General features: G+C 43.0%; 2 protein-coding genes across 2 annotated transcripts in view; one reads left to right on the top strand and one right to left on the bottom strand.

The window, feature by feature from the left end:
* Nucleotides 1-1265: 1265 nt before the first annotated feature.
* LOC149982044 (uncharacterized) lies at nt 1266-9280 on the bottom strand. The gene is made up of 5 exons (XM_090182131.1): nt 9035-9280; nt 7138-7262; nt 6859-6945; nt 6447-6611; nt 1266-3253 (listed from the first exon to the last, which is right to left on the bottom strand). Exons 1-5 carry the CDS (start codon nt 9045-9047, stop codon nt 3110-3112), a joined length of 534 nt encoding a protein of 177 aa, XP_090038257.1. The 5' UTR covers nt 9048-9280; the 3' UTR covers nt 1266-3109.
* Nucleotides 9281-14374: 5094 nt separating this feature from the next.
* The window catches only part of LOC110530221 (chloride channel protein 2), a 78968-nt gene continuing 65980 nt past the window's right edge, over nt 14375-27362 (top strand). The window contains exon 1 of the mRNA XM_090182130.1: nt 14375-15114. Within this exon, the coding sequence (XP_090038256.1) occupies nt 14974-15114 (141 nt within the window). The 5' untranslated portion in view covers nt 14375-14973. The remainder of the gene's footprint in view (nt 15115-27362) is intronic.

The raw sequence follows: 27362 nt of genomic DNA, 5'->3' as shown, positions 1-27362 counted from the left end.
AAATCCACAGCACGTTTCCATCCTGATGGTAGCTCTCCTGTCCTCGATATTTTGTTAAATAAACGCAAATCGTTCCCAAAACTTCTGTAGGCAGATGTTTAAACATAATGTATCCTCACCTGGAGCAGTACAACCACACCCCTCATTTCAAACATGGTTAATCCAGCATCCAGTCATTCTCCAGAATCCCACTTCTTACACTATACATCTTCATGCATTCTTAGATTTTCTTCCTTACATTCATCACCTAGATTGTCAACTTTAAGCACTGCAGCAAAAGCTCTTCATCTTCTTCTATGATAACATGGCGGTCCGCAATCAAACGTTTAAAGTGCATGCTGCCACCTACTGTGCTGGATTGTATGATCAATCATGATCTTCCAAATTCTGTACTACCATGAAAATAAAATTCAAAACCAAATAAATCCCTAACTTCTACCACACCCTTCCTCCTCCCCAAAACCCCCTCCCCAACCCCATTAAACGTTATCTATATCATGCTGAAACAACCAGCTGTCCACAGCATGTCAACAACCATTTCAACGGTAACACATCTGTTACCCCCAATTTCTCCTTTGCCGTCTCCACAATAACCTTCAACCTGACATTTCTGCTTTACACAACCTGAGTCGTATTGATAACCTTCCCAATAAAAGCCATGAAGTCAACTTTATTCATTATCAAAGTGTCCTTTGACACCACACATTCCTTTACACTGAACAGCTTCATGTCCCATTCTTTGGCATTTAAAACACTGCAGTGCATATGGACAAAAAATCTCCAACATTGAAACTAAGGAATCCTATCTGTACATGTCCCGGCAAGACTTTCTCAAACCTCAGCATCACTGATAAGCTTTCACTACTTTGACCCTCTTTCCTACTGATCAACTTTTTGGCCTCAATCACTCTGCCTCCCTTCACATTTTCTTTAATATCATCTGTGGACATAGATATTGAGACTCCAGTGATGACTCCCCTTAACCTATCACAGTGGTTTCCAGACTTTTTATAGTCCCGTACCCCTTCAAACATTCAACCTCCAGCTGTACCCTCTCTAGCACCAGGGTCAGCGCACCCTCAAATGTTGTTTTTTTTCCCACCATTGTAAGCCTGCCACACACACACACACACACACACACACACACACACACACAATACGATACATTTATTAAACATAGGAATGAGTGTGAGTTGTCGTCACAACCCGGCTCGTAGGAAGTGACAAAGAGCTCTTATAGGACCAGGGCACAAATAACAATTTAATAATAAATCATTTTGCTCTTTATTTAACCATCTTTCATATAAAACCTTATTTGTTCATCAAAAATGGTGAATCACTCACGACAGGTTAATGAGAAGGGTGTGCTTGAAAGGATGCACATACAGTAACTCTGCAATGTTGGGTTGTATTGGAGAGAGTCGCAGTCTTTTTGCACACACAGTCTGTGCCTGTATTTAGTTTTCATGCTAGTGAGGGCCGAGAATCCACTCTCACATAGGTACATGGTTCTAAAGAGAATCAGGGTCTTAAAGGCAGAATATTCTGAGCACAGCCCAATCCAGAAATCTGGCAGTGTCTTCTGATTAAATAACATTTTCACAGAACCGCTTGTTGCAATTTCGAGGCTCTCTTTTTCAGATATCAGTAAGTGGACTGGAGGCAGGGCATGAAAGGGATAACGAATCCAGTTGTTTGTGCCATCCGTTTCGGGAAAGTACCTGCGTAATTGCGCACTCAACTCACTCGGGTGCTTCGTTATATCACATTTGACATTGTCCGTAAGCTTGAGTTCATTTGCACACAAAAAAAAATCATACAATAAATGGAAAGACCTGTGTGTTGTCCTTGTTAATGCAGACAGAGAAGAGCTCCAACTCCTTAATCATAGCCTCAAATTTGTCCGGCACATTGAATATAGTTGCTGAGAGTCCCTGTTATCCTACATTCAGATCCTTCAGATCATTTTTGGCAGTGAAACGAGGCTACTCATGCGAGAAATTTCCTACCTTTCAGTATCATGATCTCTCTTCTTCCTATGTCTTTCCATTACAGACCATTCAGATTCTTGAACATCATCATTCCACTCTGTATCATCAGAATAATCACCCATAGTGATCGCACTCCAGCACAGCTGTTGCTTCTCCAAGCTTCTCCGACCTTCTCTCCATTTCTTCCATTTCATCCACACTACTTGCCACCATCCCTGCAGAAGCTCTTCCTATCGGTCAGTATTTTATTGACCACGCCCATTTGTAACATTTTGTTGTTTATCCAATTAGTGATGGTCCCTCCTTGATCACCTCATGACCCCAAAATTGTACAACAGCTGGTTGGTTTCAGCGAGTATTTGTATTACTTTCACAGAAGTTTAATTAAAACATTATGCGTAAAATTTGGCATTTTATGAGACAGGATTTTTTGAGTGTAGGCAGGCTACAATTTCATTAGTGGGTTTAATTAGAATAATTTCACACAAGTATAAGGAAATATTTATATAGCCTGATTAATTAATTAATGAAAATACAGTTTTAAAACCAATGTTATGTACAGTGAACAATATATAAAAATACTAAAAGCGGACTAGTATATGATCGCATCCAAATAAGGAATTGCTTCACACTTGTTCCAAATGCTCTGTTGGTAGGTGCCATACATTGCAAGCCATCAAATAGTCTTTCATTTCATCAATCATGATGTCATTGTGTCAACACATACATTCTTCTTATTCATTTTGTCCTTGCAGTAGTAGTAGTACTGCAGAAACATCCTGCAGTCCACGCTGAAGCCTGAAAGAGTGAACTCTAGTTCCAAATAATGACCAGAAGAGGGCAACGTATCTCCATGTTTCATCAAACATGTTTTCATTATCAGCCAGACAAAAGGCTGCTTGCTGTGTGGCAGGGGGTTGTTTCATTTCCCCTCTCCTCTCTGAGCAGCTCCCCTCTCCTCGTCTCCTCTCCTCTCTGGGGGCATCTCAATACTCTAAAGCAGCTCCCTCTTTTCGTCTACTTTGCTCTTTGGACCCTGTCAATACTCTAAAGCAGATCTCTCTATGTGGCTGCATCTCAATACCCTTAAGCAGCTTCCTCTCCTTGTTTCCTCTGCATCATCTTCTGGGGCACCTGTGGGTCAGATCAGCCATAAGCCACTCCAGCTTGCCAGTGAGCAGTCTGCTGAAAGTCCACAGAACAGTGCTCAGGCTGTGGGTACTCTGAGGGGTACAGGACAACACTGGGCTCTCCACAGACCCCTGTAGGACCAGAGGGAAGAGGGACAAGGTGGGGTATAGGTAGGATGGAAAGAGCGGGAGAACGGGGGGGGGGGGGGGGGGGGGAATGGAGGAAGAGAGATAGTCAGTATAACAAAAATATAACACACCTGGGTGATTCCTCACTAAACGAGAACTAAAAAGACCTTAATACTTTAGATTTTCACTAAATGTAATCCATAGAAGGGTCCTTTCACTTCTTAAGAGGAACGATTGCATCTGCCCTATACAGTTGAAACTGGGATTCATCCGTTAAGAGCACACTACTCCAGAGTGCCAGTGGCCATCGAAGGTGAGCATTTGCCCACTGAAGTCGGTTATGATGCCGAACTGCAGCCAGGTCAATGATGACGAGCACCTAGATGAGCTTCCCTGAGAAGGTGTCTGACAGTTTGTGCAGAAATTCTTCGGTTGTGTAAACCCACAGTTTCATCATCTGTCTGGGTGACTGGTCTCAGACGATCCCGCAGGTGAAAAAAACGGAAGTGGAAATCCTGGGGTGGTGTGATTACACATGGTCTTGCGAGACCGGTTGGTTGTGAGACCGGTTGGACATACTGCCAAATTCCCTGAAACAATGTAGGAGACGGCTTATGGCTTCCTCAACACTTGAGATATCTGTGGAATTGTGTTGTGTGATAAAACTGCACAGTTTAGAGCGGCCTTTTATTGTCCCCAGCACAAGGTGCACCTGTGTAATGATCATGCTGTTGAATCAGCTTCTTGATAATCCATCCACCTGACAGGTGTGGCGTTTCTTGGCAATGGACAAAAATGCTCACTAACAGTGATGTAAACAAATATGTGCACAAAATTGGAGAGAAATAAGCTTTTTGTGCATCTAAAAAAATATTTGGGATCTTTTATTTCAGCTCGAGAAACATGGGACCGACACTTTACATGCTTCTTTTATATTTTTGTTCAGTGTATACTATTTCTCAATTATGCTTTAAGATACAGACGTCACATATAGCCTAAACAATCCTTCTTCCTTCTATGGGTTTACATTTTGAGGAAATGTACATTCCCAACAGTTTCCATTACAAACGCTATTAACTTTGCCTAAGCATTTGTTGATTTAGAGCTGGAGTCTGCATTGGTAATTTGATAATACACATGAAAGCCTTTTGTTGACATTGTGTGATGAGAAGGAGACACACTCAAGACACACATTGTGAATGCCAATTGGAAAGAAACAACTGTTCTGTTTTGCTCGTTTCTAGCTAGTCTTATGACAAATGTTGCTGGTGAATGGCCTGTCCCTTGCATAAGCACTCCATGCTCGGCCTACGTGGCTGTGCCTCTGTCATGGGGAAGGTATGCCCTGCTATCTGCTTTTCTTCCTGGGGAAGGAAGAGCAGGGGTCGTCGGGGTCACAGCTACATATGAAATGAGAGGGAGTCAATGAGAGATTCCTGGAAAAAGACAGGATACTGCCTTTTTCATATGGAAACGATAGTGACTTAGCAACACTGATAGGCTAACTACGTGTGGGCGGCGAAATGGATGTGTTTGTTTACAAAATGAATAAAATTGCATGTGGGTGTGTTTGTACACACACACACAGTGCATTCTGAAAGCATTCAGACTGCTTGACTTGACTTACATTTTGTTTTGTTACAGCCTTATTCTAAACATTTTTTTATTTTTTATCCCCTCATCAATCTACACACAATTCCCCATAATGACAAAGCAAAAACAGTTTTCTTAACATTTTTAGTAATGTATAAAAAAAAAAATGGAAATATCAGACCCTTTACTCCTTCGGCAGTGATTACAGCGTAGAGTCTTCTTGGGTATGACCCTACAAGCTTGGCACACCTGTATTTGGGGAGTTTCTCCCATTCTTCTCTGCAGATCCTCTCAAGCTCTGTCAGGTTGGATGGGGAGCATCGCTGCACAGCTATTTTCAGGTCTCCTGACATGTTCGATCGGGTTCAATCCGGCTCTGGCTGGGCCACTCAAGGACATTCACCGGCTTGTCCCGAAGCCACTCCTGCATTGTCTTGGCTGTGTTCTTAGGATCATTGTCCTGTTGGAAGGTGAACCTTCGCCCCAGTCTGAGGTCCCGAGTGCTCTGGAGCAGGTTTTCTTCAAAGATCTCTCTGTACTTTGCTCCGTTCGTCTTTCCCTCGATCCTGACTAGTCTCCCAGTCCCTGCCGCTGAAAACATCTCTACAGCATGATGCTGCCACCACCATACTTCACTGTAGGGATGGTGCCAGGTTTCCTCCAGACATGGTGCTTAGCATTCAGGCCAAAGAGTTCAGTCTTGGTTTCATCAGACCGGAGTATCTTGTTTCTCATGGTCTGAGAGTTTTTAGGTGCCTTTTGGCAAACTAAGTGGGCTGTCAAGTGCCTTTTACTGAGGAGTGGCTACCGTCTGGCCACCCTACCATAAAGACCTTATTGGTGGAGTTGCAGAGATGGTTGTCCTTCTGGAATGTTCTCCCATCTCCACAGAGGAACTCTGGAGCTCTGTCAGAGTGACCATCAGGTTCTTGATCACCTCCCTGACCTGACCCAATTGCTCAGTTTGGCCGGTGGCCGGCTCGAGGAAGAGTCTTCTTCCATTTAAGAATGATGGAGGCCATTGTGTTCTTGGGGACCTTCAATGGTACAGAAATGTTTTGGTACCCTTCCCCAGATGTGTGCCTTGACACAATCCTGTCTCTGAGCTTTACGGACAATTCCTTTGACCTCATGGCTTGGTTTTTGCTCTGACATGCTCTGTCAACTGTGGGACTTTTATATAGACAGGTGTGTGCCTTTCCAAATCATGTCCAATCAATTGAATTTACCACAGGTAAATTACCACAAGTTTACCACAAGTTGTAGAAACATCTCAAGGATGATCAATGGAAACAGGATGCACCTGAGCTCAATTTAGAGTCTCATAAAAAGGGTCTGAATACTTATGTGAATAAGGTATTTCTGTTTTTAATTTTTAATACATTTGCAAAAAAAAATTAACCTGTTTTGCTTTGTCATTATGGGGTATTGTGGGTAGATTGATGAGAAAAAAAACATGTAATTAATTTTAGAATAAGGCTGTAATGTAACAAAATTTGAAAAAAAGTGAAGGGGTCTGAATACTTTCTGAATGCACTGTGTATATATGTGTATATATATATATATATATATGTCTGTGTATGTATTTATTATTATCTCTTACCGTGATGTCTAGGTGTGTGACTATGTGTAGGTAGTTGTTGACAGTATGCTCCAGCCTCTCCAGAAGAGTTGAGGCACAGCCAGGCTGGCTCAGTGTCCTAACCACCCTCACACTCCCAGTCAGAGCACCCAGAGACACAGCTATGTCCCTCCTCTTCTCCTGAGCCTGTGGTATAAACACACACACATAGATAACACATGCAAACACACACACACACACACACACACACACACACACACACACACACACACACACACACACACACACACACACACACACACACACACACACACACACACATGCAGAGAGAGAGATACAAACATCAAATTATTGCCACAATTGGATGCTACTGAACCGAGGAAAACAAATCATCTGCCTTGAGAAGTAGAAGTTGAAGTGTTTGATAGCGTACCGATTTCCTCTCCCAGGAAGCCTTGTGAACCTTGATGCAGGGGAGCTGAATGGGGGACGGCAGGGTCTTCAAGACATCACAATCAGCCTGAAGAGAGGAGAGAAGCATACAGACATTAAAGGAGAGAGGTAAGACGGACAGACAGACAGACAGACAGACAGACAGACAGACAGACAGACAGACAGACAGACAGACAGACAGACAGACAGACACAGCTACTCTCTGTGTTAAAGGTAACGTATATGGCAGATTGTTTAAAACATACAGGTTTAGCCTCACCAATGCAGCCTCCATGTCTGCCACAGTGTTTAGGTCCCTCCGGGACACTCTGTCACACACAAAGTCTATGGGCCTGGTCTCAGCATCCCACACCTCAGAGGCTACCATGCACAGCAGCAGCAGTCCTGGACACATACAGTTGAAGTCAGAAGTTTACATACCCTTAGGTTGGAGTCATTAAAACTCGTTTTTCAACCACTGCACAAATTTCTTGTAACAAACTGTAGTTTTGGCAAGTCGGTTAGGACATCTACTTTGTGCATGACACGAGCAATTTTTCCAACAACTGTTTACAGACAGATTATTTCACTTATAATTCACTGTATCACAATTCCAGTAGGTCAGAAGTGTACATACACGAAGTTGACTGTGCCTTTAAACAGCTTGGAAAATTCCAGAAAATTATGTCATGGCTTTAGAAGCTTGCGATAGGCTAATTGACATAATTTGAGTCAATTGGAGGTGTACCTGTGGATGTATTTCAAGGCCTACCTTCAAACAGTGCCTCTTTACTTGGGAAAATCAAAAGAAATCAGCCAAGACCTCAGAAAAAAATTGTAGACCTCCACAAGTCTGGTTCCTCCTTGGGAGCAATTTCCAAACGCCTGAAGGTACCACGATCATCTGTACAAACAATAGTACGCAAATATAAACACAATGGGACCACACAGTCGTCATACCGCTCAGAAAGGAGACTTTGGTGCAAAAGTGCAAATCAATCCCAGAACAAAGGACCTTGTGAAGATGCAGGAAGAAACAGGTACAAAGGTATCTATGTCCACAGTAAAACGAGTCCTATATCGACATAACCTGGAATAGCGCTCAGCAAAGAAGAAGCCACTGCTCCAAAACCGCCATAAAAAAGCCAGACTACGGTTTGCAACTGCACATGGGGACAAAGATTGTACTTTTTGGAGAAATGTCCTCTGGTCTGATGAAACAAAAATAGAAATGTTTGGCCATAATGACCATCGTTATCTTTGGAGGAAAAAGGGGGAGGCTTGCAAGCCGAAGAACACCATCCCAACCGTGAAGCACGGGGGTGGCAGCATCATGTTGTGGGGGTGCTTTGCTGCAGGAGGGACTGGTGCACTTCACAAAATAGATGGCATCATGAGGTAGGAAGATTATGTGGATATATTGAAGCAACATCTCAAGCTTGGTCGCAAATGGGTCTTCCAAATGAACAATGACCACAAGCATACTTCCAAAGTTGTTGCAAAATGGCTTAAGGACCACAAAGTTAAGGTATTGGAGTGGCCATCACAAAGCTCTGACCTCAATCCTATAGAACATTTGTGGGCAGAACCGAAAAAGCGTGTGCGAGTAAGGAGGCCTACAAAATTGATTCAGTTACACAAGCTCTGTCAGGAGGAATGGGACAAAATTCACCCAACTTATTGTGGGAAGCTTGTGGAAGGCTACCTGAAATGTTTGACCCAAGTTCAACAATTTAAAGGCAATGCTACCAAATACGAATTGAGTGTATGTAAACTTCTGACCCACTGGGAATGTGATGAAAGAAATAAAAGCTGAAATCAATCACTCTCTCTACTATTATTCTGACATTTCACATTCTTAAAATAAAGTGGTGATCCTAACTGACCTAAGACAGGGAATTTTTACTAGGATGAAATGTCAGGAATTGTGAAAAACTGAGTTTAAATGTAGTTGGCTAAGGTGTATGTGAACTTCCGACTTCAACTGTACATACATATTAAACCCATTTAAGAAAATCTTTGCTGTTGGTCAGTGGCCCTGGCTGGGCAATTCATTTCAGTCAACTTCAGTCAACTTGTATTTGTACCCAAAGACACAGGCTCATGATAGTTTGATTTTACCCATTAGTTCAGTTAATTATGAAACCCCTGTGAATGGTCACTCTCTGAATACTCACTGCTTAACGCCATGCCCCTCTCGGTTGCTTCTGATGTCCATTCATGTGGTCCATTTAAAACAAATCTGGTTTACTGTCTTCAGTCGCAATATATCCTTGCCACTCCGAATTACCTTCTGCATGTCTGAAGTACGTTGTGTCCCCTCTATCGTCCTCGCGCCCTTCCTACATTTTCATGGCCGGAAGGGCGCGCATTATCAAGTCCCAGAGCGCACTCAACTTTCCTGTTGCACGTCATTTCCATATGCCAAAGGGTCACGAGAACGAATATCAAGGATCTCCTATTCTTACGTCTGTCCCCTGTCATTTAGTAACTTTCTCTCACTCTCTCTCTCTCTCAATGACATTGGCTCATCAACAGAAATATCATCCAATGTTCAGAGGATAATATGTTGATGGGCTACCTAGCCTACTTCCACCAGAGTTAAGGGTTTATTATTGTGAAATGATTCAATCTTTGGTGTGCACAGCTGATCAATCAAGCAATTGGAATTATTCAATAGCTGTTAGCACGTATCTGCTTTAGGCATGGAGTATAGAGGAAATGGTAGGCCTGAAGCTTAGGATTCTATTGTATCAACTTTCTATATTTTTTTATCACTGACAACATAATCTTCTAATCTACAATTTACATAGTCACTCAAGTACGCAAACCATGTAAAGCACTTTCACTTTCAAAGAATTTCCCTCCCAAAAATGTCTCTCACTCTCACTCTCACTCTCACACACACACACACAGACACTCCCCCCTCTCTATCTCTCTCTGTCTCTCTTACTCACTCACTCCCTGTCTAGGACCGGTGTTTTGTTGTTGTTTTAACTACATGCTTAGGAGACATCCCATGTGCGACCATCCAGAGAGGTACAGTACATTCGTAAAGTATTCAGACCCATTGACTTACAGCCTTATTCTAGAATTGATTCAATAAAAAAATGTCCAGCGCAAAATCCAAACGGAAAATATTTACACAAGAAGCAACCTAATATAACACAGTCAAACTCTCAGTCATTTAGTAAGTTCACCATTCTGCCATTCTCACTGTTAAACATCGCATGGTGTTTCAACACAACGGCTCTTCAACACAACACAATAACCCAAAATGACAAAGCTAAAACAGGGTTTTAGAATTGTTTAAACTGTATTAAAAATAAAAAACAGAAATACCTTATTTACATAAGTATTCAGACCCTTTGCTATGAGACTCGAAATTGAGCTCAGGTGCATCCTGTTTCCATTGATTATCCTTGAGATGTTTCTACAACTTGATTAGAGTCCACCTGTGGTAAAATCAAGCGAAAGGACTTTATTTGGAAAGGCACATATCTGTCTATATAAGGTCCCACAGTTGTCAGAGCAAAATCCAAGCCATGAGTTCGAAGGAATTGTCCTTAGAGTTCCGAGACAGGATTGTGTCGAGGCACAGATCTGGAGAAGGGTATCAAAAAATGTCTGCAGCATTGAAGGTCCCCAAGAACACAGTGGCCTCCATCATTCTTAAATGGATGAAGTTTCGAATCACCAAGACTCTTCCTAGAGCTGGCCACCCGGCCAAACTGAGCAATTGGGGGAGAAGGGCCTTGGTCAGGGAGGTGACCAAGAGACAGGTCAGGGAGGTGACCAAGAACCCAATGGTCACTCTAACAGTGCTCCAGAGTTCCTTTGTGGAGATGGGAGAACCTTCCAGAAGGACAACCATCTCTGCAGCACTCCACCAATCAGGCCTTTATAGTAGAGTGGCCAGACGGAAGCCACTCCTCAGTAAAAGGCACATGACAGCCCGCTTGGAGTTTGGCAAAAGGCACCTAAAGGACTCTCAGACCATGAGAAACAAGATTCTCTGGTCTGAATTCTTTGGCCTGAATGCCAAGTATCTGGAGGAAACCTAGCACCATCCCTACGGTGAAGCATGGTGGTGGCAGCATCATGCTGTGGGGATTTTTTACAGCGGCAGGGACTGGGAAACAAGTCAGGATCGAAGGAAAGATGAACAGAGAAAAGTATAGAGCACACAGCCAAGACAACGCAGGAGTGGCTTCGGGACAAACCTGTGAATGTCCTTGAGTGGCTCAACCAGAGGCTAGAATTGAACCTGATCGAACACTGGATGTCAGCGCAAACTCTTCCAGTCCCAGAAGGGACTAGGCAAGTCAGTTAAGAACAAATTCTTATTTACAATGATGGCCTACCCTGGCCAAACCCGGACGACGCTGGGCCAATCACGGACAGATATGATACAGCCTGGATTTGAACCAGGGACTGTAATGACACCTCTTACACTGAGATGCAGTACCTTAGACCACTGCACCACTCGGGAGACTGAGTCCCAGTGTTAGCCTCTAGGTTACACCATCATCATAATCACTGCAGCCCTAGCCAAACTGAATAGACACCAAGGCCCGGCTACTGTGCAATTCGCCAGGAGAGGAAATTGCTTTAAGAAGCCTCGTTAAAAATATATTTCAGTCATAGTCCTGAGCTGAGCTAACTGCAGAGGTATCACACAGTGGGGGCTGTTTAGACAGCGTGCCATCAGGCGGGTCACCAACAGGACCAGTGGCAATTTTAGCATGTAAAACTTGGTGGGGGAAAAAAAAAAAAAGAAGTGGGATGCATGCCAACAAAGCCACTACACAACACTAAACAATACATTAATTGCACTATAATGTTGACAAACAGTGCCCACAAACTGTTATGGCCTCCATAAAGCTGTCCCAGCAGCAGAGTCCCAACAAATTACCACTGCTACAACTGGCTATCAGCAGAGCCTTGTCTGGCAGCGAAACAGTTAATTCTGCCTCATTTACTGCCTTTAAAAAAACATGGCTGATATGGATGACTTGCTTAAACAAATGTAGTTTCTAATGACAATTGGGATGCACAAACTATGCCATAAGGGGACAACAAGTGGATAAGAGGCAATCCGTAATTTCGATTAAGACATTAATGAGTGAGCTAGGATGGACGTAGTGAATATAACTATTTGTTCAGCACTTTTGAAATGTACAGCCTGAGTATTCAGAATATGGGCCGTTCTTACAGTGTTCTCCCTGTACATCAAGTCAGAACCAGAGGAGAAATAAAGGGGGCATTTAAGCAGACAATGAAAGATCTTACAATATTCGATGATTACATTTTTCTAAAATAGGTTATAGGCTACATGTGCACCACCAGGTCAGTAGGCAAAATTAGAGGTGAAAATAGGCTAAATTATTAGGGTGAGGCACATGGGCTACTAAAAGATTACTACACAACATACACTTAGTATTACTTTCTGAGCTACAGTATACATATCTCCCTGGCATATTACATCATTTATGCAGTAGCATACAATACATTTTTGGACTCACCTTGTTGTGCTGTGCTCATGAACAGGAAGATGATGCGGCGGTCCTTCGTGGGCAAATTTTGTCATCAAACTTTGTCATCAAAGTCTGCCATTCTCTGGATTTATGGTGCTTTCAAGACAATTGAGAACTCAAAAAACAAAAAGGAAAACTCATGATGACATCATTGATCTTCAGGTCATAGCTCTAGAAAGAGGCCCGAGTTCCGGATTTACAATTCCGAGTTGGATGAAAGTTCAAAACGTATTTTCCCGAGTTCCCAGTTGTCTTGAACTAACTAAAGTCAGATTTTGCAGTTCCGGGTTGACAGTTGTTTTAAGCGCAGCACAAATCATGCTTCATCAACAGCATGGCCAACGTTGAATGTTAATTTTAAACTAGGAAAGGAGACCCTTAAGCTTAGACTTTGTACCACACAGCCACTCCACTGAATAGCAGGCTAATGATTCCTTTGCAATAATTAGCCACTAATTCTCGTTCTAACCACACATTGGGGTGGTAGGTAGCCTACTGGTTAGAGCGTTGGACTAGTAACTGAAAGGTTGCAAGATCAAATACCTGAGCTAACAAGGTAAAAATCTGTTGTTCTGCCCCTGAACAAGGCAGTTAACCCACTGTTCCTAGGCCGTCATTGAAAATAAGAATTTGTTCTTAACTGACTTGCCTAGTTTAAAAAAAAGGTAAAATAAAAATGTGTAATTTCCAACATGTTGTGTAATGTTTATATCCGATGAACACTGATACATTTTATCTATAATTTCTCTTCATTATTTATCTTCATATGACAAGGAATAAAAAGGATTTGCCAGTAGATTGTTGACTTGATTCATGATGATGACTGCTAGCTAAGGTTTTTCAGTCCAATCAATGCTACTATAGATATAATGTAGATATAATGTGATTTGACGTCATTTTATCTGTGGCCAATGATCTTGAGCCTTCTTGGATGGGCTCTTCTAATGTAACTCTATCGCAGCACCCAAGGGCCTTGAATTTTCGAGGTATACCCTTAGACTTGGCGGTGACGTAGTGTCCCCATGAGTAACAGAACACTGAGCCAATCACAGCCCAACACGCCGTATTTCTGCTGGCTTGCCCCACCACCACAGAAAGCACTGAGCTAGGCTGAAACACCCTCATTTTGGAGCTGCCTCACTCAAGAAAACAAATTAAAAGACCATGTTTTATCAACTCAATTATATATATATATATATATATATATATATATATATATATACATATGCAAAACAGGCAAGCCCCATTTTTTTTTGCTCAAAACGGGCTCTGCCCCACCTGCTCTGAATGACGGGTCGCCACTGAATGGGACTTACAGGATGACATTGATAGGCTAACGGTGAACATTTTGACCTGCAAGGCCTATCATAAAGAATGGGCAACTAATAAAAATGTGATGAATATTCATCCCACTAGGCTATATGTGTTTGAAAAGGGTGTAGGGCTAATTATCTGGATTATCATTAGAATAATGTTAAGTCTTTTCTCGAGAATACTTTGACTGTTCCAGTGTTCTTCATGCCAAGGTGAATTCAAGATTTCATGAATTACACACACACTGGTGGCGGTCCTGCTGAAGCTTTTATAGCTCAGTAGCCAACCATTAGGTCTACTCTGTGTATTTATATTTCAGGAACAGAAGAGAACAACAAGTGTTAGTCATCACCTCGGATTCAATCTTCCACCGGGTGCTACTCGAATGCCCACGGGTCGCAGCTGTGAGAGGCAGTGACGATACAATTCGATAGGAGGGAAGAGCAAAATCTCAGGGTGGACGTTGATTGATCCCCGTATTTGTGGACAATCAAGCCAGCCAGTAGAATGATACTTCGAGACGTATTGCACCCCATATTAACTGAAATCATGTGTGTGTGTGTGTGTGTGTGTGTGTGTGTGTGTGTGTGTGTGTGTGTGTGTGTGTGTGAGAGAGAGAGAGAGAGAGAGAGAGAGAATGAGTAGGCTGTATGCCCGGCTTTGTGTGAAGTGTTGAGAGAGTGTTGAGTGCACACCCGTCACAGGTTGCACACGGCCAGACAGTGATAGTGATACTCCCTCCATGCCTTTATCTATCTGCAGACACCTCGAACGGCGCTCGTTAATTAAGACGAATGCGCCACCAGCTCCCGATAATGGCAACCACGTCTGGACTTTCTTCACAAGGAGATAAGGGGGACACGTGGCACTGACAGAACCCGCATTGCATCACGAACACCCGGTAGCCTACCCCGCTGCCGATACAGCTCGAGCTTATTTATATAATACATTATTTATATAATACATCATTTGGCAAAAAATGACGTTCACAGTCACACACTCACATTTGACGGGGTAGCTCTGCTGTCGCTCCGGGGCCAGCTGCTGTCTGAATGCATGCGCATCGACGCGGATGAACGCAGCAGTGTTCAGAAGTTTGAGGTGCTGTGTGCGCACAACCAATCAAGGTACCAGCAACAGGCCACCAGTTTTCACGTTTACCCGAGGTGCAGAAGAGTGAATGAGACAGGAGATTGGAGTGGAGCGCCTCTGCTTGTGGATGGACCACTGATCAAGAGGGAAAGTAAGCTTGGAAGTTGGAGTTTATGCACGAAACGCGCAGAGATATTCCTCATTTTTATTCACTCTGTTACACGAAGGATGGAGGGGCGCAGCTGACGGTTAGGGATCGTAGCCTCGAAGAGGATAAACACACCGAAGGAACCGAACTGCCGGACGAGGGAAATGTGAGTATGAATGAGTCCGGCAACCTCAAGTCCATCATGCACCCATACCGCCTCCGGTATCCTGTCTTTCCCCGGTGACGACGAAAACAATGGGTCAAATTATTTTGTCATTATTCCCCTCTTGTTTTCATCAGGTAGCCTATCAAAAGAGTATCAATTGAACTTCGGTAATGTGTTCATGCTCGAGGGCAAATAAATCGGTTATTGAGTCAGAGTAACATTGAATTGTCTATAGTCACATTGAATTGTCTATAGCCTGTAGGCTATAACATGTTTTTATTGCAAAAATGAAATCATGTTCAATGTAGTGACATTGGGCTATATATATATTGGCATCCTTTATCTAGACACCGAAACTTGTTAGGAGAAGAGGTACAGGTGGTTATGTATCCTATTCCACTTTCCGCATCAAGTCGTCGTCGGGGCTCAAGGTCCTTATAAGGTCCCTCATTGCTGCGGTTCATCTTGAAATTTACGCGCACGGCGAACGGCTATTTTATTCGCTCAGAGGACTTTCCTTTCTTGTCGTTTCTGTGACGTTTAATAATAATAAAGTGTTTCTACTTCTAAGACCTGTATGTCATATTTTGACATTGAATCCACTCATTGACATGCAAAAATTGCGATGACGTCATCGAGAGAGTATGATCCAGTCTGCAGATTTTATTTAGGTTTCTTTAAATGGTTTGACCCACTTGGAAATCCTAAAATGACTCTCTTCAGTTCCCTGACTGGTACTTGTCCACCCTCCTCCTCCACGTGCATGTACATGTGTTTACACACACACACACACACACACACACACACACACACACACACACACACACACACACACACACCTGATGGACACACACAAACACACACACACACACACACACACACACACACACACTCTACTCTCAGATTCATCTCTGTAGGTCGTACCATTTATGAATAATTTGTTCCCATAGTGGGGTGCCAAAATAAACTCCACAGGTGTGTATTTATTCCGGATTGTTCCTGTTGAGACTGAAGGTTGAACTGGGTCAGTGTGTTGGTGCTTGGGACTGCAGAGCACCTAGTTTCACTACTGTAGGAACGACAATACAGCTGCTCAAAGACACAGCCACAGTAGTACCTGCATGGTATTCAAAGCAGAAGCACACCTACAGCAATAGATATTGCAGAGAGAGACAAAACATACGTAATAACTCCTCTTTCTCACTGAGAAGAAAATTATATGTTTGTGTTGCCACAGTTTGAGCCTTTGTCAAAATAAATATGGCTTGGATTATGTGTGCACGTTTCTGCATATTTGTGAATGTGTGTTTGTGTGTGTGTGTGTGTGTGTGTGTGTGTGTGTGTGTGTGTGTGTGTGTGTGTTGGCCTATGATTTTGTTGTTCCATTACCATGAGCCAGTTCCATTACCATGCCAACAGCCTATCAACAGCCTCATCACTGCAGCGGAATTCTTCTGTCAGCCAATCAGAGGCTCTTTCTCTCAGGGGAATTAAGTCTTTTCATCCTGTGTACGATGAGAGCCACTGATACTCCAAGGCCCTAAAGGCCTGGAGCGAAATGGCAAATTAGCACAGCACAACACATAAACCACAACATGTAATATTCATATGGAAACACATTCAGTGATCAATTGCCCAGTTTTGTAGGCTACACAGTGGGTGAGGGAAAGGTCATTGTTGAGTATCTTCAAAAGTTTCCAAAGTCGGTTTTGATTATGGGGAGTGCGTGAAGCAGATTGTAGTTTTCTGTATTCTATCTTGTTCTAAGGGCAGTTCTGCCTCCAGGGCAAAACAAATGTGATTGGTTGAAAGCTCAACAGCCAGTGGGCAGAGCTCATAGGTGGGAAGGTTGGTGGTGGATGTGGTGCTGGGCACCACCCCAACTCTTACACTGACCCTAAACTTAATAATTTGGAATTACTTGCCTAAATTTAACCAATCACATTTCGTGGCTGAACTTTCGCACAGACCTATACAGTATAGTCAAAGTAAGCGTTTAGATATATTTTATTTGAAAAGACAAGTAGTTGAATATTTAAATATATTTGGCAATACTCAAATGCACTGACTCAAATACACGGCCATGCATTTAACCCAGGCATTTGAAAATAGTATTTGAAATAAGTATTAGAAAAAACTCAAATACAATTGTAAATACAATTACAACTATTTAACCATTCAAAAACTAAAATAAAAGTATTTATTTGGGGCTGTGTATCAGATATTCAAATACACATGAACCCAGGTCTGAAATCCTTAAGAGCACCCGTGCGTCAATCTAAGTAACATAATAAAAAGAATCCCCATCAAAATGTGTCCGTTTAGGCTAGCGATATCATGGGCTGCGTCTCAATTTACCACATCCGCCTATGTCGGCCTTCCACATCTGCGATGGAAGGTGGTCAAGCTACAGCTGTGTTTGTCAGAACATCAGACGTCCGAAAATCAGCCTTCTCACGAAAGCATCTGTAGAGTCCGAACTGTGTTCTCCGTTTTTCTTCTACGACCCCCACAAAAGTCACAGGACACGTCTGAAGGTAACCCATTCAAACGAATGGAAGCATGGAGGTCGTTTTGTGCCAACAAAAATAAGGGGTTAAATATGTGTCCAAAAAAAACACAAATATTTCTTGAGCTTTCTTATATCTCCCAGATATAGGACAGATACTTCAGAACCACATTTCTTATGATTTATAATTTGACTCCTTTTTTTTGCCATTTATGAATGTGTTATTCAATGTGTTTCTATGGGCTTTGGTAGTAAAGGCCAAATTCAATATTTTATCAATTATTTTTTATATATGGTCCTACAATTCTAAATTCTAAATAGCTAAATGATCCATGGTATGATCACCCTGAAACAATTCCATATGTTAGCTTAGTACCCCTTCCCTCTCCCCACATTTCTTCCCTAAACATAACCCAACCCCTAACCCTAACCTTAACCAATCGCATGTCTTGCTTAAACTTAACCAATCACATCACATTTCTGCCCTTGGGGCACAGCTGGCCTCAGAAGAAGATTCAGTAAGGGAAGCTCATATGAACATTGTTGAATGTCTTGAAACTTGCCACTAAATTAGCAATTGTCTCTTCTCAATGTCCCCATGTCATGGAGCTCCGTTCGATGATCTGTCTTGCAGTCTCTTTTCCCTCTGATATACTCACTGACTGTGTGATGATGGAGGATGACTTATGCAAAGCGGTACTGTAAATCGATGCTGTAGCTTTACTCTGTGATTCAAAACAGTGTATGGACTCAATGGGCTAGTACTTTATGTCCCTGCATAGCAACTAGCATTTGCAGCTCTAGTCTACAATCCCTTTTAATTACAGTGCCTTTATTAGGTGTAACAGAGCTGAGGGCTCTTGTTCCACCCATGGTCCCCCAAGCAGCTCTCTATTAGCCTGACGACTCACACTAAATTCTTCCGCTGCTCTGTCGTTCACCACATACTTTAGTCTGAGACCGCCATCGTTGAAGTCGTTTGTGGTGACGAGGGCAAGAGGGGTGTTGTACTAAACAAAGTCATCAGCAATTGGATCGTCTCTAACCAATCAGAGTATGAAAGCCAGTTACGAGTTTTAAAACAGTGGCTTTAACCAGATGTGTTCTGGCTCCGGCCCAACCCATCAGTTTCTGGACCAATCAGACGACCCTGAATGTGTTCACATTCGTTGAAGGCTCGGGGAGGCACTCAGATCCAGACTCAATGCGGAGAAGAAACTAACATCCGTGGGCATGGCGGAGCGTTTGGGTGGAGCAAGAAGTCTGGGTAGCCAGGCAATTTCTCTATCCCTATTCCCCAGAAATCCACTGTGTAAAGACACTGCTTCCATATGCTGTGATTGGGGTTGCACTGTCTTCTTTACCCTGATCACTCAAAAGCATAGCTGTGTGATCTGAATGGCTGTTATGCATCTGAGTGATGCTTTTGTTTACAGGCCATGGTTAGTCAGTCCTTTGAGACCCGAACATTGCTCATCTGAGGTGAGATAAAAATCTATACCACACATGCAGTGTATACCGGCTAAAGTGTAGCTTTAAGTATCAGGGGAAGCCATGGGCTGTGCATGTCACTTGAATGCAGCTATACAGCCTCCAGTGTATATCATAGGCTTACAATGAGTAATGAGTACACAGTGCATTCGCAAAGTATTCAGATCCCTTCCCTTTTTCCACATTGTGTTACTTTACAGCCTTATTCTGAAATGGATTAAATGACTATTTTCTCTCATCAGTCTACACACAATACCCCATAATGACATCATTCTTAAATGGACGGAAGCAACTCCTCAGTAAACGGCACATGACAGCCCGCTTGGAGTTTGCCAAAAGGACTCTCAGACCAAGAAAAACAAGATTCTCAGGTCTGATGAAACCAAGATTGAACTCGTCTGGAGGAAACCTGGCACCATCCCTACGGTGAAGTATGGTGGTGGCAGCATCATGCTGTGGGGAGGTTATTCAGTGGCAGGGACTGGGAGACTAGTCAGGATCAAGGGAAAGATGAACGGAGAAAAGTACAGAGAGATCTTTGATGAAAACCTACTCCAGAGCGCTCAGGATCTCAGACTAGGGAGAAGGTTCTCCTTCCAACAGGACAACGACCCTAAGCACACAGCCAAGACAACACAGTAGTGGCTTCGGGACAAGTCTCTGAATGTCCTTGAGTGGCCCAGCCAGAGCCAGGACTGGAAACCCGATCGAACATATCTGGAGAGACCTGAAAATAGCTGTGCAGCGACGCTCCCCATCCAACCTGATAGTGCAGAGAAGAATGGGACAAACTCCCCAAATACAGGTGTGCCAAGCTTGTAGCGTCATCAAATCAAATCAAATGTTATTAGTCACATGTGCCGAATACAACAGGAAGACCTTACAGTGAAATGCTTACTTACGAGCCCCTAATCGACTGCAGTTTTAATAAATACGGATAAAAATAAGAGATAAAAGTAACAAGTAATTAAAAAGCAGCGGTAAGAAATAACAATATATACAAGGGGTGCCAGTACAGAGTCAGTGTGCGGTGGCACCGGTTATTTGAGGTAGTATGTACATGTAGGTAGAGTTAATTAAAGAGACTATGCCTAGATTACAACAGAGAGTGGCAGTGGTGTGGAGAGGGGAGGGGGGCAATGTGAATAGTCTGGGTAGCTATTTGACTAGATGTTCAGGAGTCTTATGGCTTGGGGGTAGAAGCTGTATATAGAAGCCTCTTGGACCTAGACTTAGCGCTCCGGTACCGCTTGCCGTGTGGTAGCAGAGAGAACAGTCTATGACTAGGGTTGCTGGAGTCTATGGCAATTTTTAGGGCCTTCCTCTGACACCGCCTGGTATAGAGGTCCTGGATGGCAGGAAGCTTGGCCCCAGTGATGTACTGGGCCGTTCGCACTACCCTCTGTATTGCCTTGCGGTCGGATGCTGAGTAGTTGCCATACCAGGCAGTGATGCAACCAGTCAAGATGCTCTCGATGGTGCAGCTGTAGAACCTTTTGAGGATCTGAGGACCCATGCCAAGTCTTTTCAGTCATACCCAAGAAGTCTCAAGGCTGTAATCGCTGCCAAAGGTGTTTCAACAAAGTACTGAGTAAAGGGTCTGAATACTTATGTCAATGTGATATTTCAGTTTTTTACTTTAAATAAATTTGCAGGAATGTTTAAAAAACAGTTTTTGCTTCGTCATTATGGGTTATTGTGTGTAGATTGATGAGGAATATATATATATATATATATATATATATATATATATATATATATATATATATTATTGAATAAGGCTGTAATGTAACAAAATGTGGAAAAAGTAAAGGGGTGTGAATACTTTCTGAATGCACTGTATGTGTGGAAGCCGTTCTCAGCAAGGACAACTGTCCAGAAGAGAGAGCATGTTCCATTCTTTCTGCCGTTCTCCAGAGAGATAAGTGGTTCATGTTTTCTGTGAGAGCTCTTCCATACAGGGGAGCACTGAATTTAGCCTAGAGGTTAGAGAGACGGGCTAGCAACGGGGAAAATGTGGTGGGCATCCTCTGTGTTATCTTCTTCCATTGTGCCCTTGAGCAAGGCACTCGACTTTAATCTGCTCCATGGATGCTGTACTGTCTGTGGATGTTGTAGTCTTGAGAGCAGAATTACAACAGTCTTACATTATATTGCCTATCTAAGTTCAAGGGAAAGGGGCATGGGAACAATAGCATGTCTACTGTACCCAGCCTCACAAAACTAGCCTCAGTTGTCATGAATCTTCATCATGAGCTGTGAACTTTGTGCTGGGCGTGGTTCAGTGGCTGTGGTGCTGAAATCAGCAATCAACTGTCTTCTGTTTGGAACGCTTAGACCATGGTGCTGTCCATGGTGCTGAATGTCTGTGCTGTATTACATTCTTAGAAACATTTGTTCTGGATAGAACCAAAAAGGGTTACAGCATCCCTTAAGGTTATGTATAGAACCAACATTGGTTCCATGTAGAACCTTATGTAGAACCAATTTTGGTTCAGTGAACAAGAACCCCTGGGGTTCTGATCAAATAACCCTACAAAAACCTTTAGGAGTGCCATATATGAAGCAAGCAATAGAACCCTGTTTGGTCCTATCCAGAACCAATGTTTCTAATAGTGAAGGGCACAAAAATGTATTACCGTAGGCCAGTTTAGATGTCTTTGTGACTTTTCCCAGATACTGTAGTTAGTAGTTCCATCAGGCAGTTTGATTGTCCATGCATGATTAAGTCTATTCTGGATTAATTTGCTCTATCACGGCTAATAATAATTTGCTTTTAATGGGCATGTCTAATGCTGTAAAATATTGGACTAATCTTTATCCAGGAAGTCACAGTTACATGTATTCAGGAGTCCCTAATACATGGTTAGTTGATCATGAAATCAATTTCATCTTAATTAACTGAGCCAAAATTAGGCACTCTTGACCTGAGGTAGGACGATATTGCTTTTTGACTATGATTTAAGCTCAGTTTAGTGTTTTTCTTCAGCACATGATGTATGGTTATAGTATTTGGTTAAGATTATCCTGGATCTGTGCCATAGGGAATTTTGCACCCAGAGTGCTCATGAGTTATGTGAAACTGGCCCTTATAAACTGTAGCCTATGCTGCTTTAGTTTATTTTACTTTAAACAAGTGTGGGTAGACTATTATTACCAAATTATGACTCATCAGTTCTCACCTGTAGACAAAATAACACCGGTGCGCCGACGGATAGATTCAAGGAGAAACAGATAAGAGCTATTGGAACGAATACAAAACATAAGTGTAAGCTCATTGTGCTTGGACACTGCACCACCCCCGCAAAACACAAAACATCAACTCCGCTCCCTTCGAACTCCGCTGGGACCGACTGTACCAACGCGTGGAGGAGGGAGGCGGCGTTGAAACAACCCGCATATGCGGCTACTCATCTGGAATAGATCGCACTAGTTCTTCAGTAGCAGCGGCGGCTTAGGCTATGATAATAACTTGCTACATTACACATGTGTAGAAGGCTATAGCTGTATAAAAGCAAGGAAATTGAGTGACAAATTAATGCGGACCGTGGATAAATCATATGGATGAGGATATTGAGACGATGCCGGCAAAGGACAAGGCCGAGAATCGGTCGCTCCAGTATCAGCAAACTTTGGTGAGTTTTTAGTGGGATAATCCCTAACCGGTCATGCTCATGTAAAAGTTATGAGTGCAAATCACTTGGGGACATGCGTCATTCATTTGAAATCCCGAGACACAGTCACTGAGCAGTGCCTTTTTTGTAGGCTTGATAGATTTTTAAGTGACTGTCAGATTTTTTAGATGTCATTTACAGAACATTAGATAACACCAGAATCTCTGGCTGCTTTTTTTCTCCGCATTATTGCTGTGACTGGGCTGCTGCGCTGCTTGCGAAAATATGTGGCAGCGAGAAAATCGATTCAAGACAAACATCCATTTCAAAAGCTGGGCACCGGCATTGTGTGTGTGTGTGCGCGTGTGCGTGCATGCGTGCGCGTGTGACAGTGATTCGTGGTTTGTATACCAGTGTGAACTGTTGTCAAGGCACAGTTATAGTGGCTGCCTGGATTTAAAGGTTGCCGTCCGTTTATCGATTACGCACTCCGTCGTGACCGTCCACCGTTTAGGGCGCTATTCTGAGGCCTGCGGGCTCTGGAGCGGAGCGTGAAAGGTGTGTGCCAGGTCAGGTCTCTACTGTAGATTACGTCACCCCATCTTCAAATATCCTCAGGTGTCTGCCTTATGACACTGCGTCAAAGCTATGCACCTGTTTCACAGATTTATAAAAGTATGGACTGGTTGACGTTAAAAAAAAGTAGGACTCCCAAATAGGCAGTGTGGGCACAGCTATATCACTGCAGAGGCCTACTCTCCTTTTCCCATCATTCTTTTCCACTGTTTCTCTCTCTTCTCATTTTCCACCACCTTCTCACTCTCTCCAACCTATTTCCCCCACCTTCCTCTCCCCATCTACCACATTTTCTCTTCTCCTCCACCTGTCTCAACCAACATCTCCCACTGCACCTCCATTCTCTTTTCCACTTCATCCCCCTCTTCCCCTCACTCCTTCCTTGCTCACACTGCCCCTCTATTCCTCCACCTATCTATACTCAAAGCAACCAATATCTCCACTGCCCCTTTCCCTCTCCTTCCCCCTTTCCCTCCCTCCTCCATATTTCCCTGCTAAATCTGCCAATCTACACATGAACTAAAAGTGGATCCGATCTGAATAATAATTGCTTCATGCACCAGTTTTTCCCACTCATGTCACTGTGTGATTGACAGATGTAGCCTGGAGCACTTCATAGGGATATCTATAGATGGGGACAGATGGAGGGAGAGAGAGAGAGAGAGAGATAGAGAGAGAGAGAGAGATCAGAACAGGATGCAGAGAGATGGACTACTTGAGAGATTGATTGATAGAGAGAGAGAGTGATCATACCAGGAAGAAGAGAGATATACTGAGATAAATGTGTTCCTCCATAACTGTGTGTTTCTTTGACTGAAGTCCAGCTTTTAGTGTGTATCTGAGAGAGAGGGGGGGGGGGGGGGGTAGAATGACTGCGATCTGTTTCTCTATCTGCTTTATCAGACTGCGTTCCATGTCAATATCAGACTGCAGTAGTTGTCTGTCTCTGTGCCTCCTATAAGCATGCATTAGTGGAAAGAGAGGGAGGAGGGGGCTCTCGGGCATTTTTAGGAGATTTGTGCTATTTATGCTCTTCAGGAAGGCATCACGTGGCAACAACACACCCGGACAATATGCTAGTGGTGTATTTGTGGGAGGGTCCGGTGGACATGTGAGAGAAACTGTGTGTATTTTTGTGCATATTTTTGTGCATATTTTTGTTGCTTCTGTGTCTCATTTATTTTGGTGCACATCAATGTTCAAGAGTGTATGCATTCACTCATGTGTGTGTGTGTGCATATATGTGTGTGTGTGTGTGCGTCAAGTTCAAACTAACTTTTTGCGCTCCATAATGAGCCTAAATGTCCCGATTTTATTTGAACTGCAATTTGTATTTTGCCTTCTTTAAATAGCATCCACTATTACATGACCCTCAGCAACAGCCACGAGGACGTGACAGCGTTTACAGGGGAAACGCATAACAGTAGACTAAATCAAACGATGTAGGCCTAATGGAATGATACAAATGTAGAGTACCAATTGAAGGGAACTAACACTTCATTGGCAGTTAAATATGTGTAGTAATTACTCACGGTCGCTACCGATAGAGGCTACCCACTGGGCACAGACGTCAATTTAACGTCTATCCCACGTTGGCTCAACATTATTTCATTGAAATGATGTGGCTACAACGTTGATTCAACCAGTGTGTGCCCAGTGGGTATATTTAACATATAGCCTACAAATTGAAGGAAACAGGAAAAGTCGGGTATATGATTAAAACGTTCTACAAAGCACAAACCGTTACATTTGGTGTGACTCTTTGCCTTGTCATCCAATTTGGCTTGCATCTCCAAATGTAATCCTTGCAAGTTATAAGGCCATACAATTACAATTCTGTACACCCACACTAGAGCCCGACCGAGCACACCCCCATTCTCATCGACGGTGCTGCAGTGGAGCAGGTTGAGAGATTCAAGTTCCTTGGTGTCCACATCACCAACAAACCAACAGGGTCCAAGCACACCAAGACAGTCGTGAAGAGGGCACAACAGAACATATTCCGCCTCAGGAGAATAAAAATATTTGAATGAAAAGATTCCCTTAAGGTTCTACAGCTACACCATCGAGAGCATCCTGACTGGTTGCATCACTGCCTGGTATGGCAACTGCTCAGCCTCCAAACGCAAGGCACTACAGAGGGTAGTGTGAACGGCCCAGTACATCACTGGGGCCAAGCTTCCTGCCATCCACGACCTCTTTACCAGGCGGTGTCAGAGGAAGGCCCTAAAAATGGTCAAGGACTCCAGCCACCCTAGTCATAGACTGCTCTCTCTGCTACCACACGGCAAGCGGTACCGGAGCGCTAAGTCTAGGTCCAAGAGGCTTCTTAACAGCTTCTACCCCCAAACCATAAGACTACTGAACATCTAATCAAATGGCTACCCAGACTATTTGCACCCCCCCCCCTTTTCTCTTTTACACCGCTGCTACTCTCTGTCACTTTAATAACTCTACCAACATGTACATATTACCGCAACTAACCGGTGCCCCCACACATTGACTCTGTACCGGTACTCCTCTGTATATAGTCTCGCTATTGTTATTTTTCTTAAGGGCTCGTAAGTAACCACTTCACGGTAAGGTCTACACCTGTGGTATTCGGCGCATGTGACTAATACAATTTGATTTGATTTGATATGGGATTTTTGGGTCCAGTGCGATACCGATTTTAGGGAGGCAAAAGTCACTGATTACTGATACCACCAAAAAGCTACATCCTATATCTAACTATATCCTCTATAAATACGAAATTAAACACAAACACTTTTTCAGTTTACCTTCTTAGATACAACATAAAGAGTTGTCTGTCTATGACAGTGGTTAAGAATGCAGAAGTGTTTGTGCTGAAGCACCACAAGCACACTAATAAATGAGAAGGGATGAATTAATTCAACTTTGTCTCAAAGTAAATCTGAAACTGCACTGTTCACAACCTGAAATGCAGTACCATGCAGTTCTTAATGTCTACACTAGATGTCAGCATTTGTATTGAGTAGATTCACTGCAGTGCTTTATAACATTCAAAGGTCATGTAAAGAAACATTTTATGGCATCGTCTGGTGCCCAAATTGATGATATATGTCGCACAGCAAGAGCCGAGTCGAAACTAACAGATTTGGTTCAGTCACTTCAGTCAGTCGTCCTGATGAGCCCTTCCCAGGTAGCTAGTTTAGGCTTGTGGCTAGAAACGTCAGCATGAATTTGGAACTTGTCTGCCGAAGTTGGGACTAGGGAGAGTGTTCAGAATCATTCCGTTTTAATCGGTGACGTTAACGCCGTAGTGGTACATTTTCAGTGAAAATCACTACAATAAATTAGCTTTATCTGTCACGATCTGATATTGGCTAAACTCTCTAGCTACTTCCCTCTGCTTACTGGGGCAATCGGGAGTGAAGGACAGTGTGCCTTGTTGCCGGCTTGCAGCGCAAACTCTCCTCATTGAGCATTAGATTGTACCACGGTGATGGTTACTACCACTATTAGATGTTTTCGACCACTCGCCCATCGAAATTAAGTTTTAACTAGCACCATGCTTCTATTGTTGCCAGTTAGCCAGTATAAACTAGCTAGGTGGGAAGGGCTCATCAGGACTACTGACTAACCAGTGTCCCTGCACATTGACTCTGTACCGGTACCCCCTGTCTATAGCCTCGCTTATGTTATTTTGTTGTTGCTCCTTCATTTTTTAAATTTTTATTTATTTATTTTTTTACTTTAGTTTATTTTAGTAAATACTTTATGAACACTTTTATTTCTTAAAACTGCACTTTTGGTTAAGGGCTTGTAAGTAAGCATTTCACTGTAAGGTCTGTTGTATTCAGAGCATGTGACAAATACAATATGATTTGATTTGATTTGAACTGAATCCATTCATCTTCAAAGCTGCCGTGACGTACGTCATCAATTTGCGCCCCCCAGGGGTGTCCGCATAGCCTCTGCCGAGAACTTGTTATGACAAGCACACACTTGCTGTTCATTAGGACAATGTTTTCTTACTGAAACATTCGTGTAAATAACACTGTTATTCAATTCAAAATCTATACAAAACGTATTGG

The sequence above is a fragment of the Oncorhynchus mykiss genome, chromosome 8 (assembly GCF_057628025.1).
Source record: "Oncorhynchus mykiss isolate SJ-2025 chromosome 8, ASM5762802v1, whole genome shotgun sequence".
Classification (NCBI taxonomy): Eukaryota; Metazoa; Chordata; class Actinopteri; order Salmoniformes; family Salmonidae; genus Oncorhynchus; species Oncorhynchus mykiss.
The sequence above is the reverse complement of the archived record's forward strand: the minus strand, read 5'-3'. Positions and strand labels throughout refer to the sequence as shown.

Coding starts and splice junctions, on each gene's coding strand:
- LOC149982044 (XM_090182131.1), bottom strand. Junction 6,946..7,137: donor CAGACATGGAGGCTGCATTG/GTGAGGCTAAAC, acceptor TCCTCTCTTCAG/GCTGATTGTGATGTCTTGAA. Junction 3,254..6,446: donor TCACACACCTAGACATCACG/GTAAGAGATAAT, acceptor CTGGTCCTACAG/GGGTCTGTGGAGAGCCCAGT.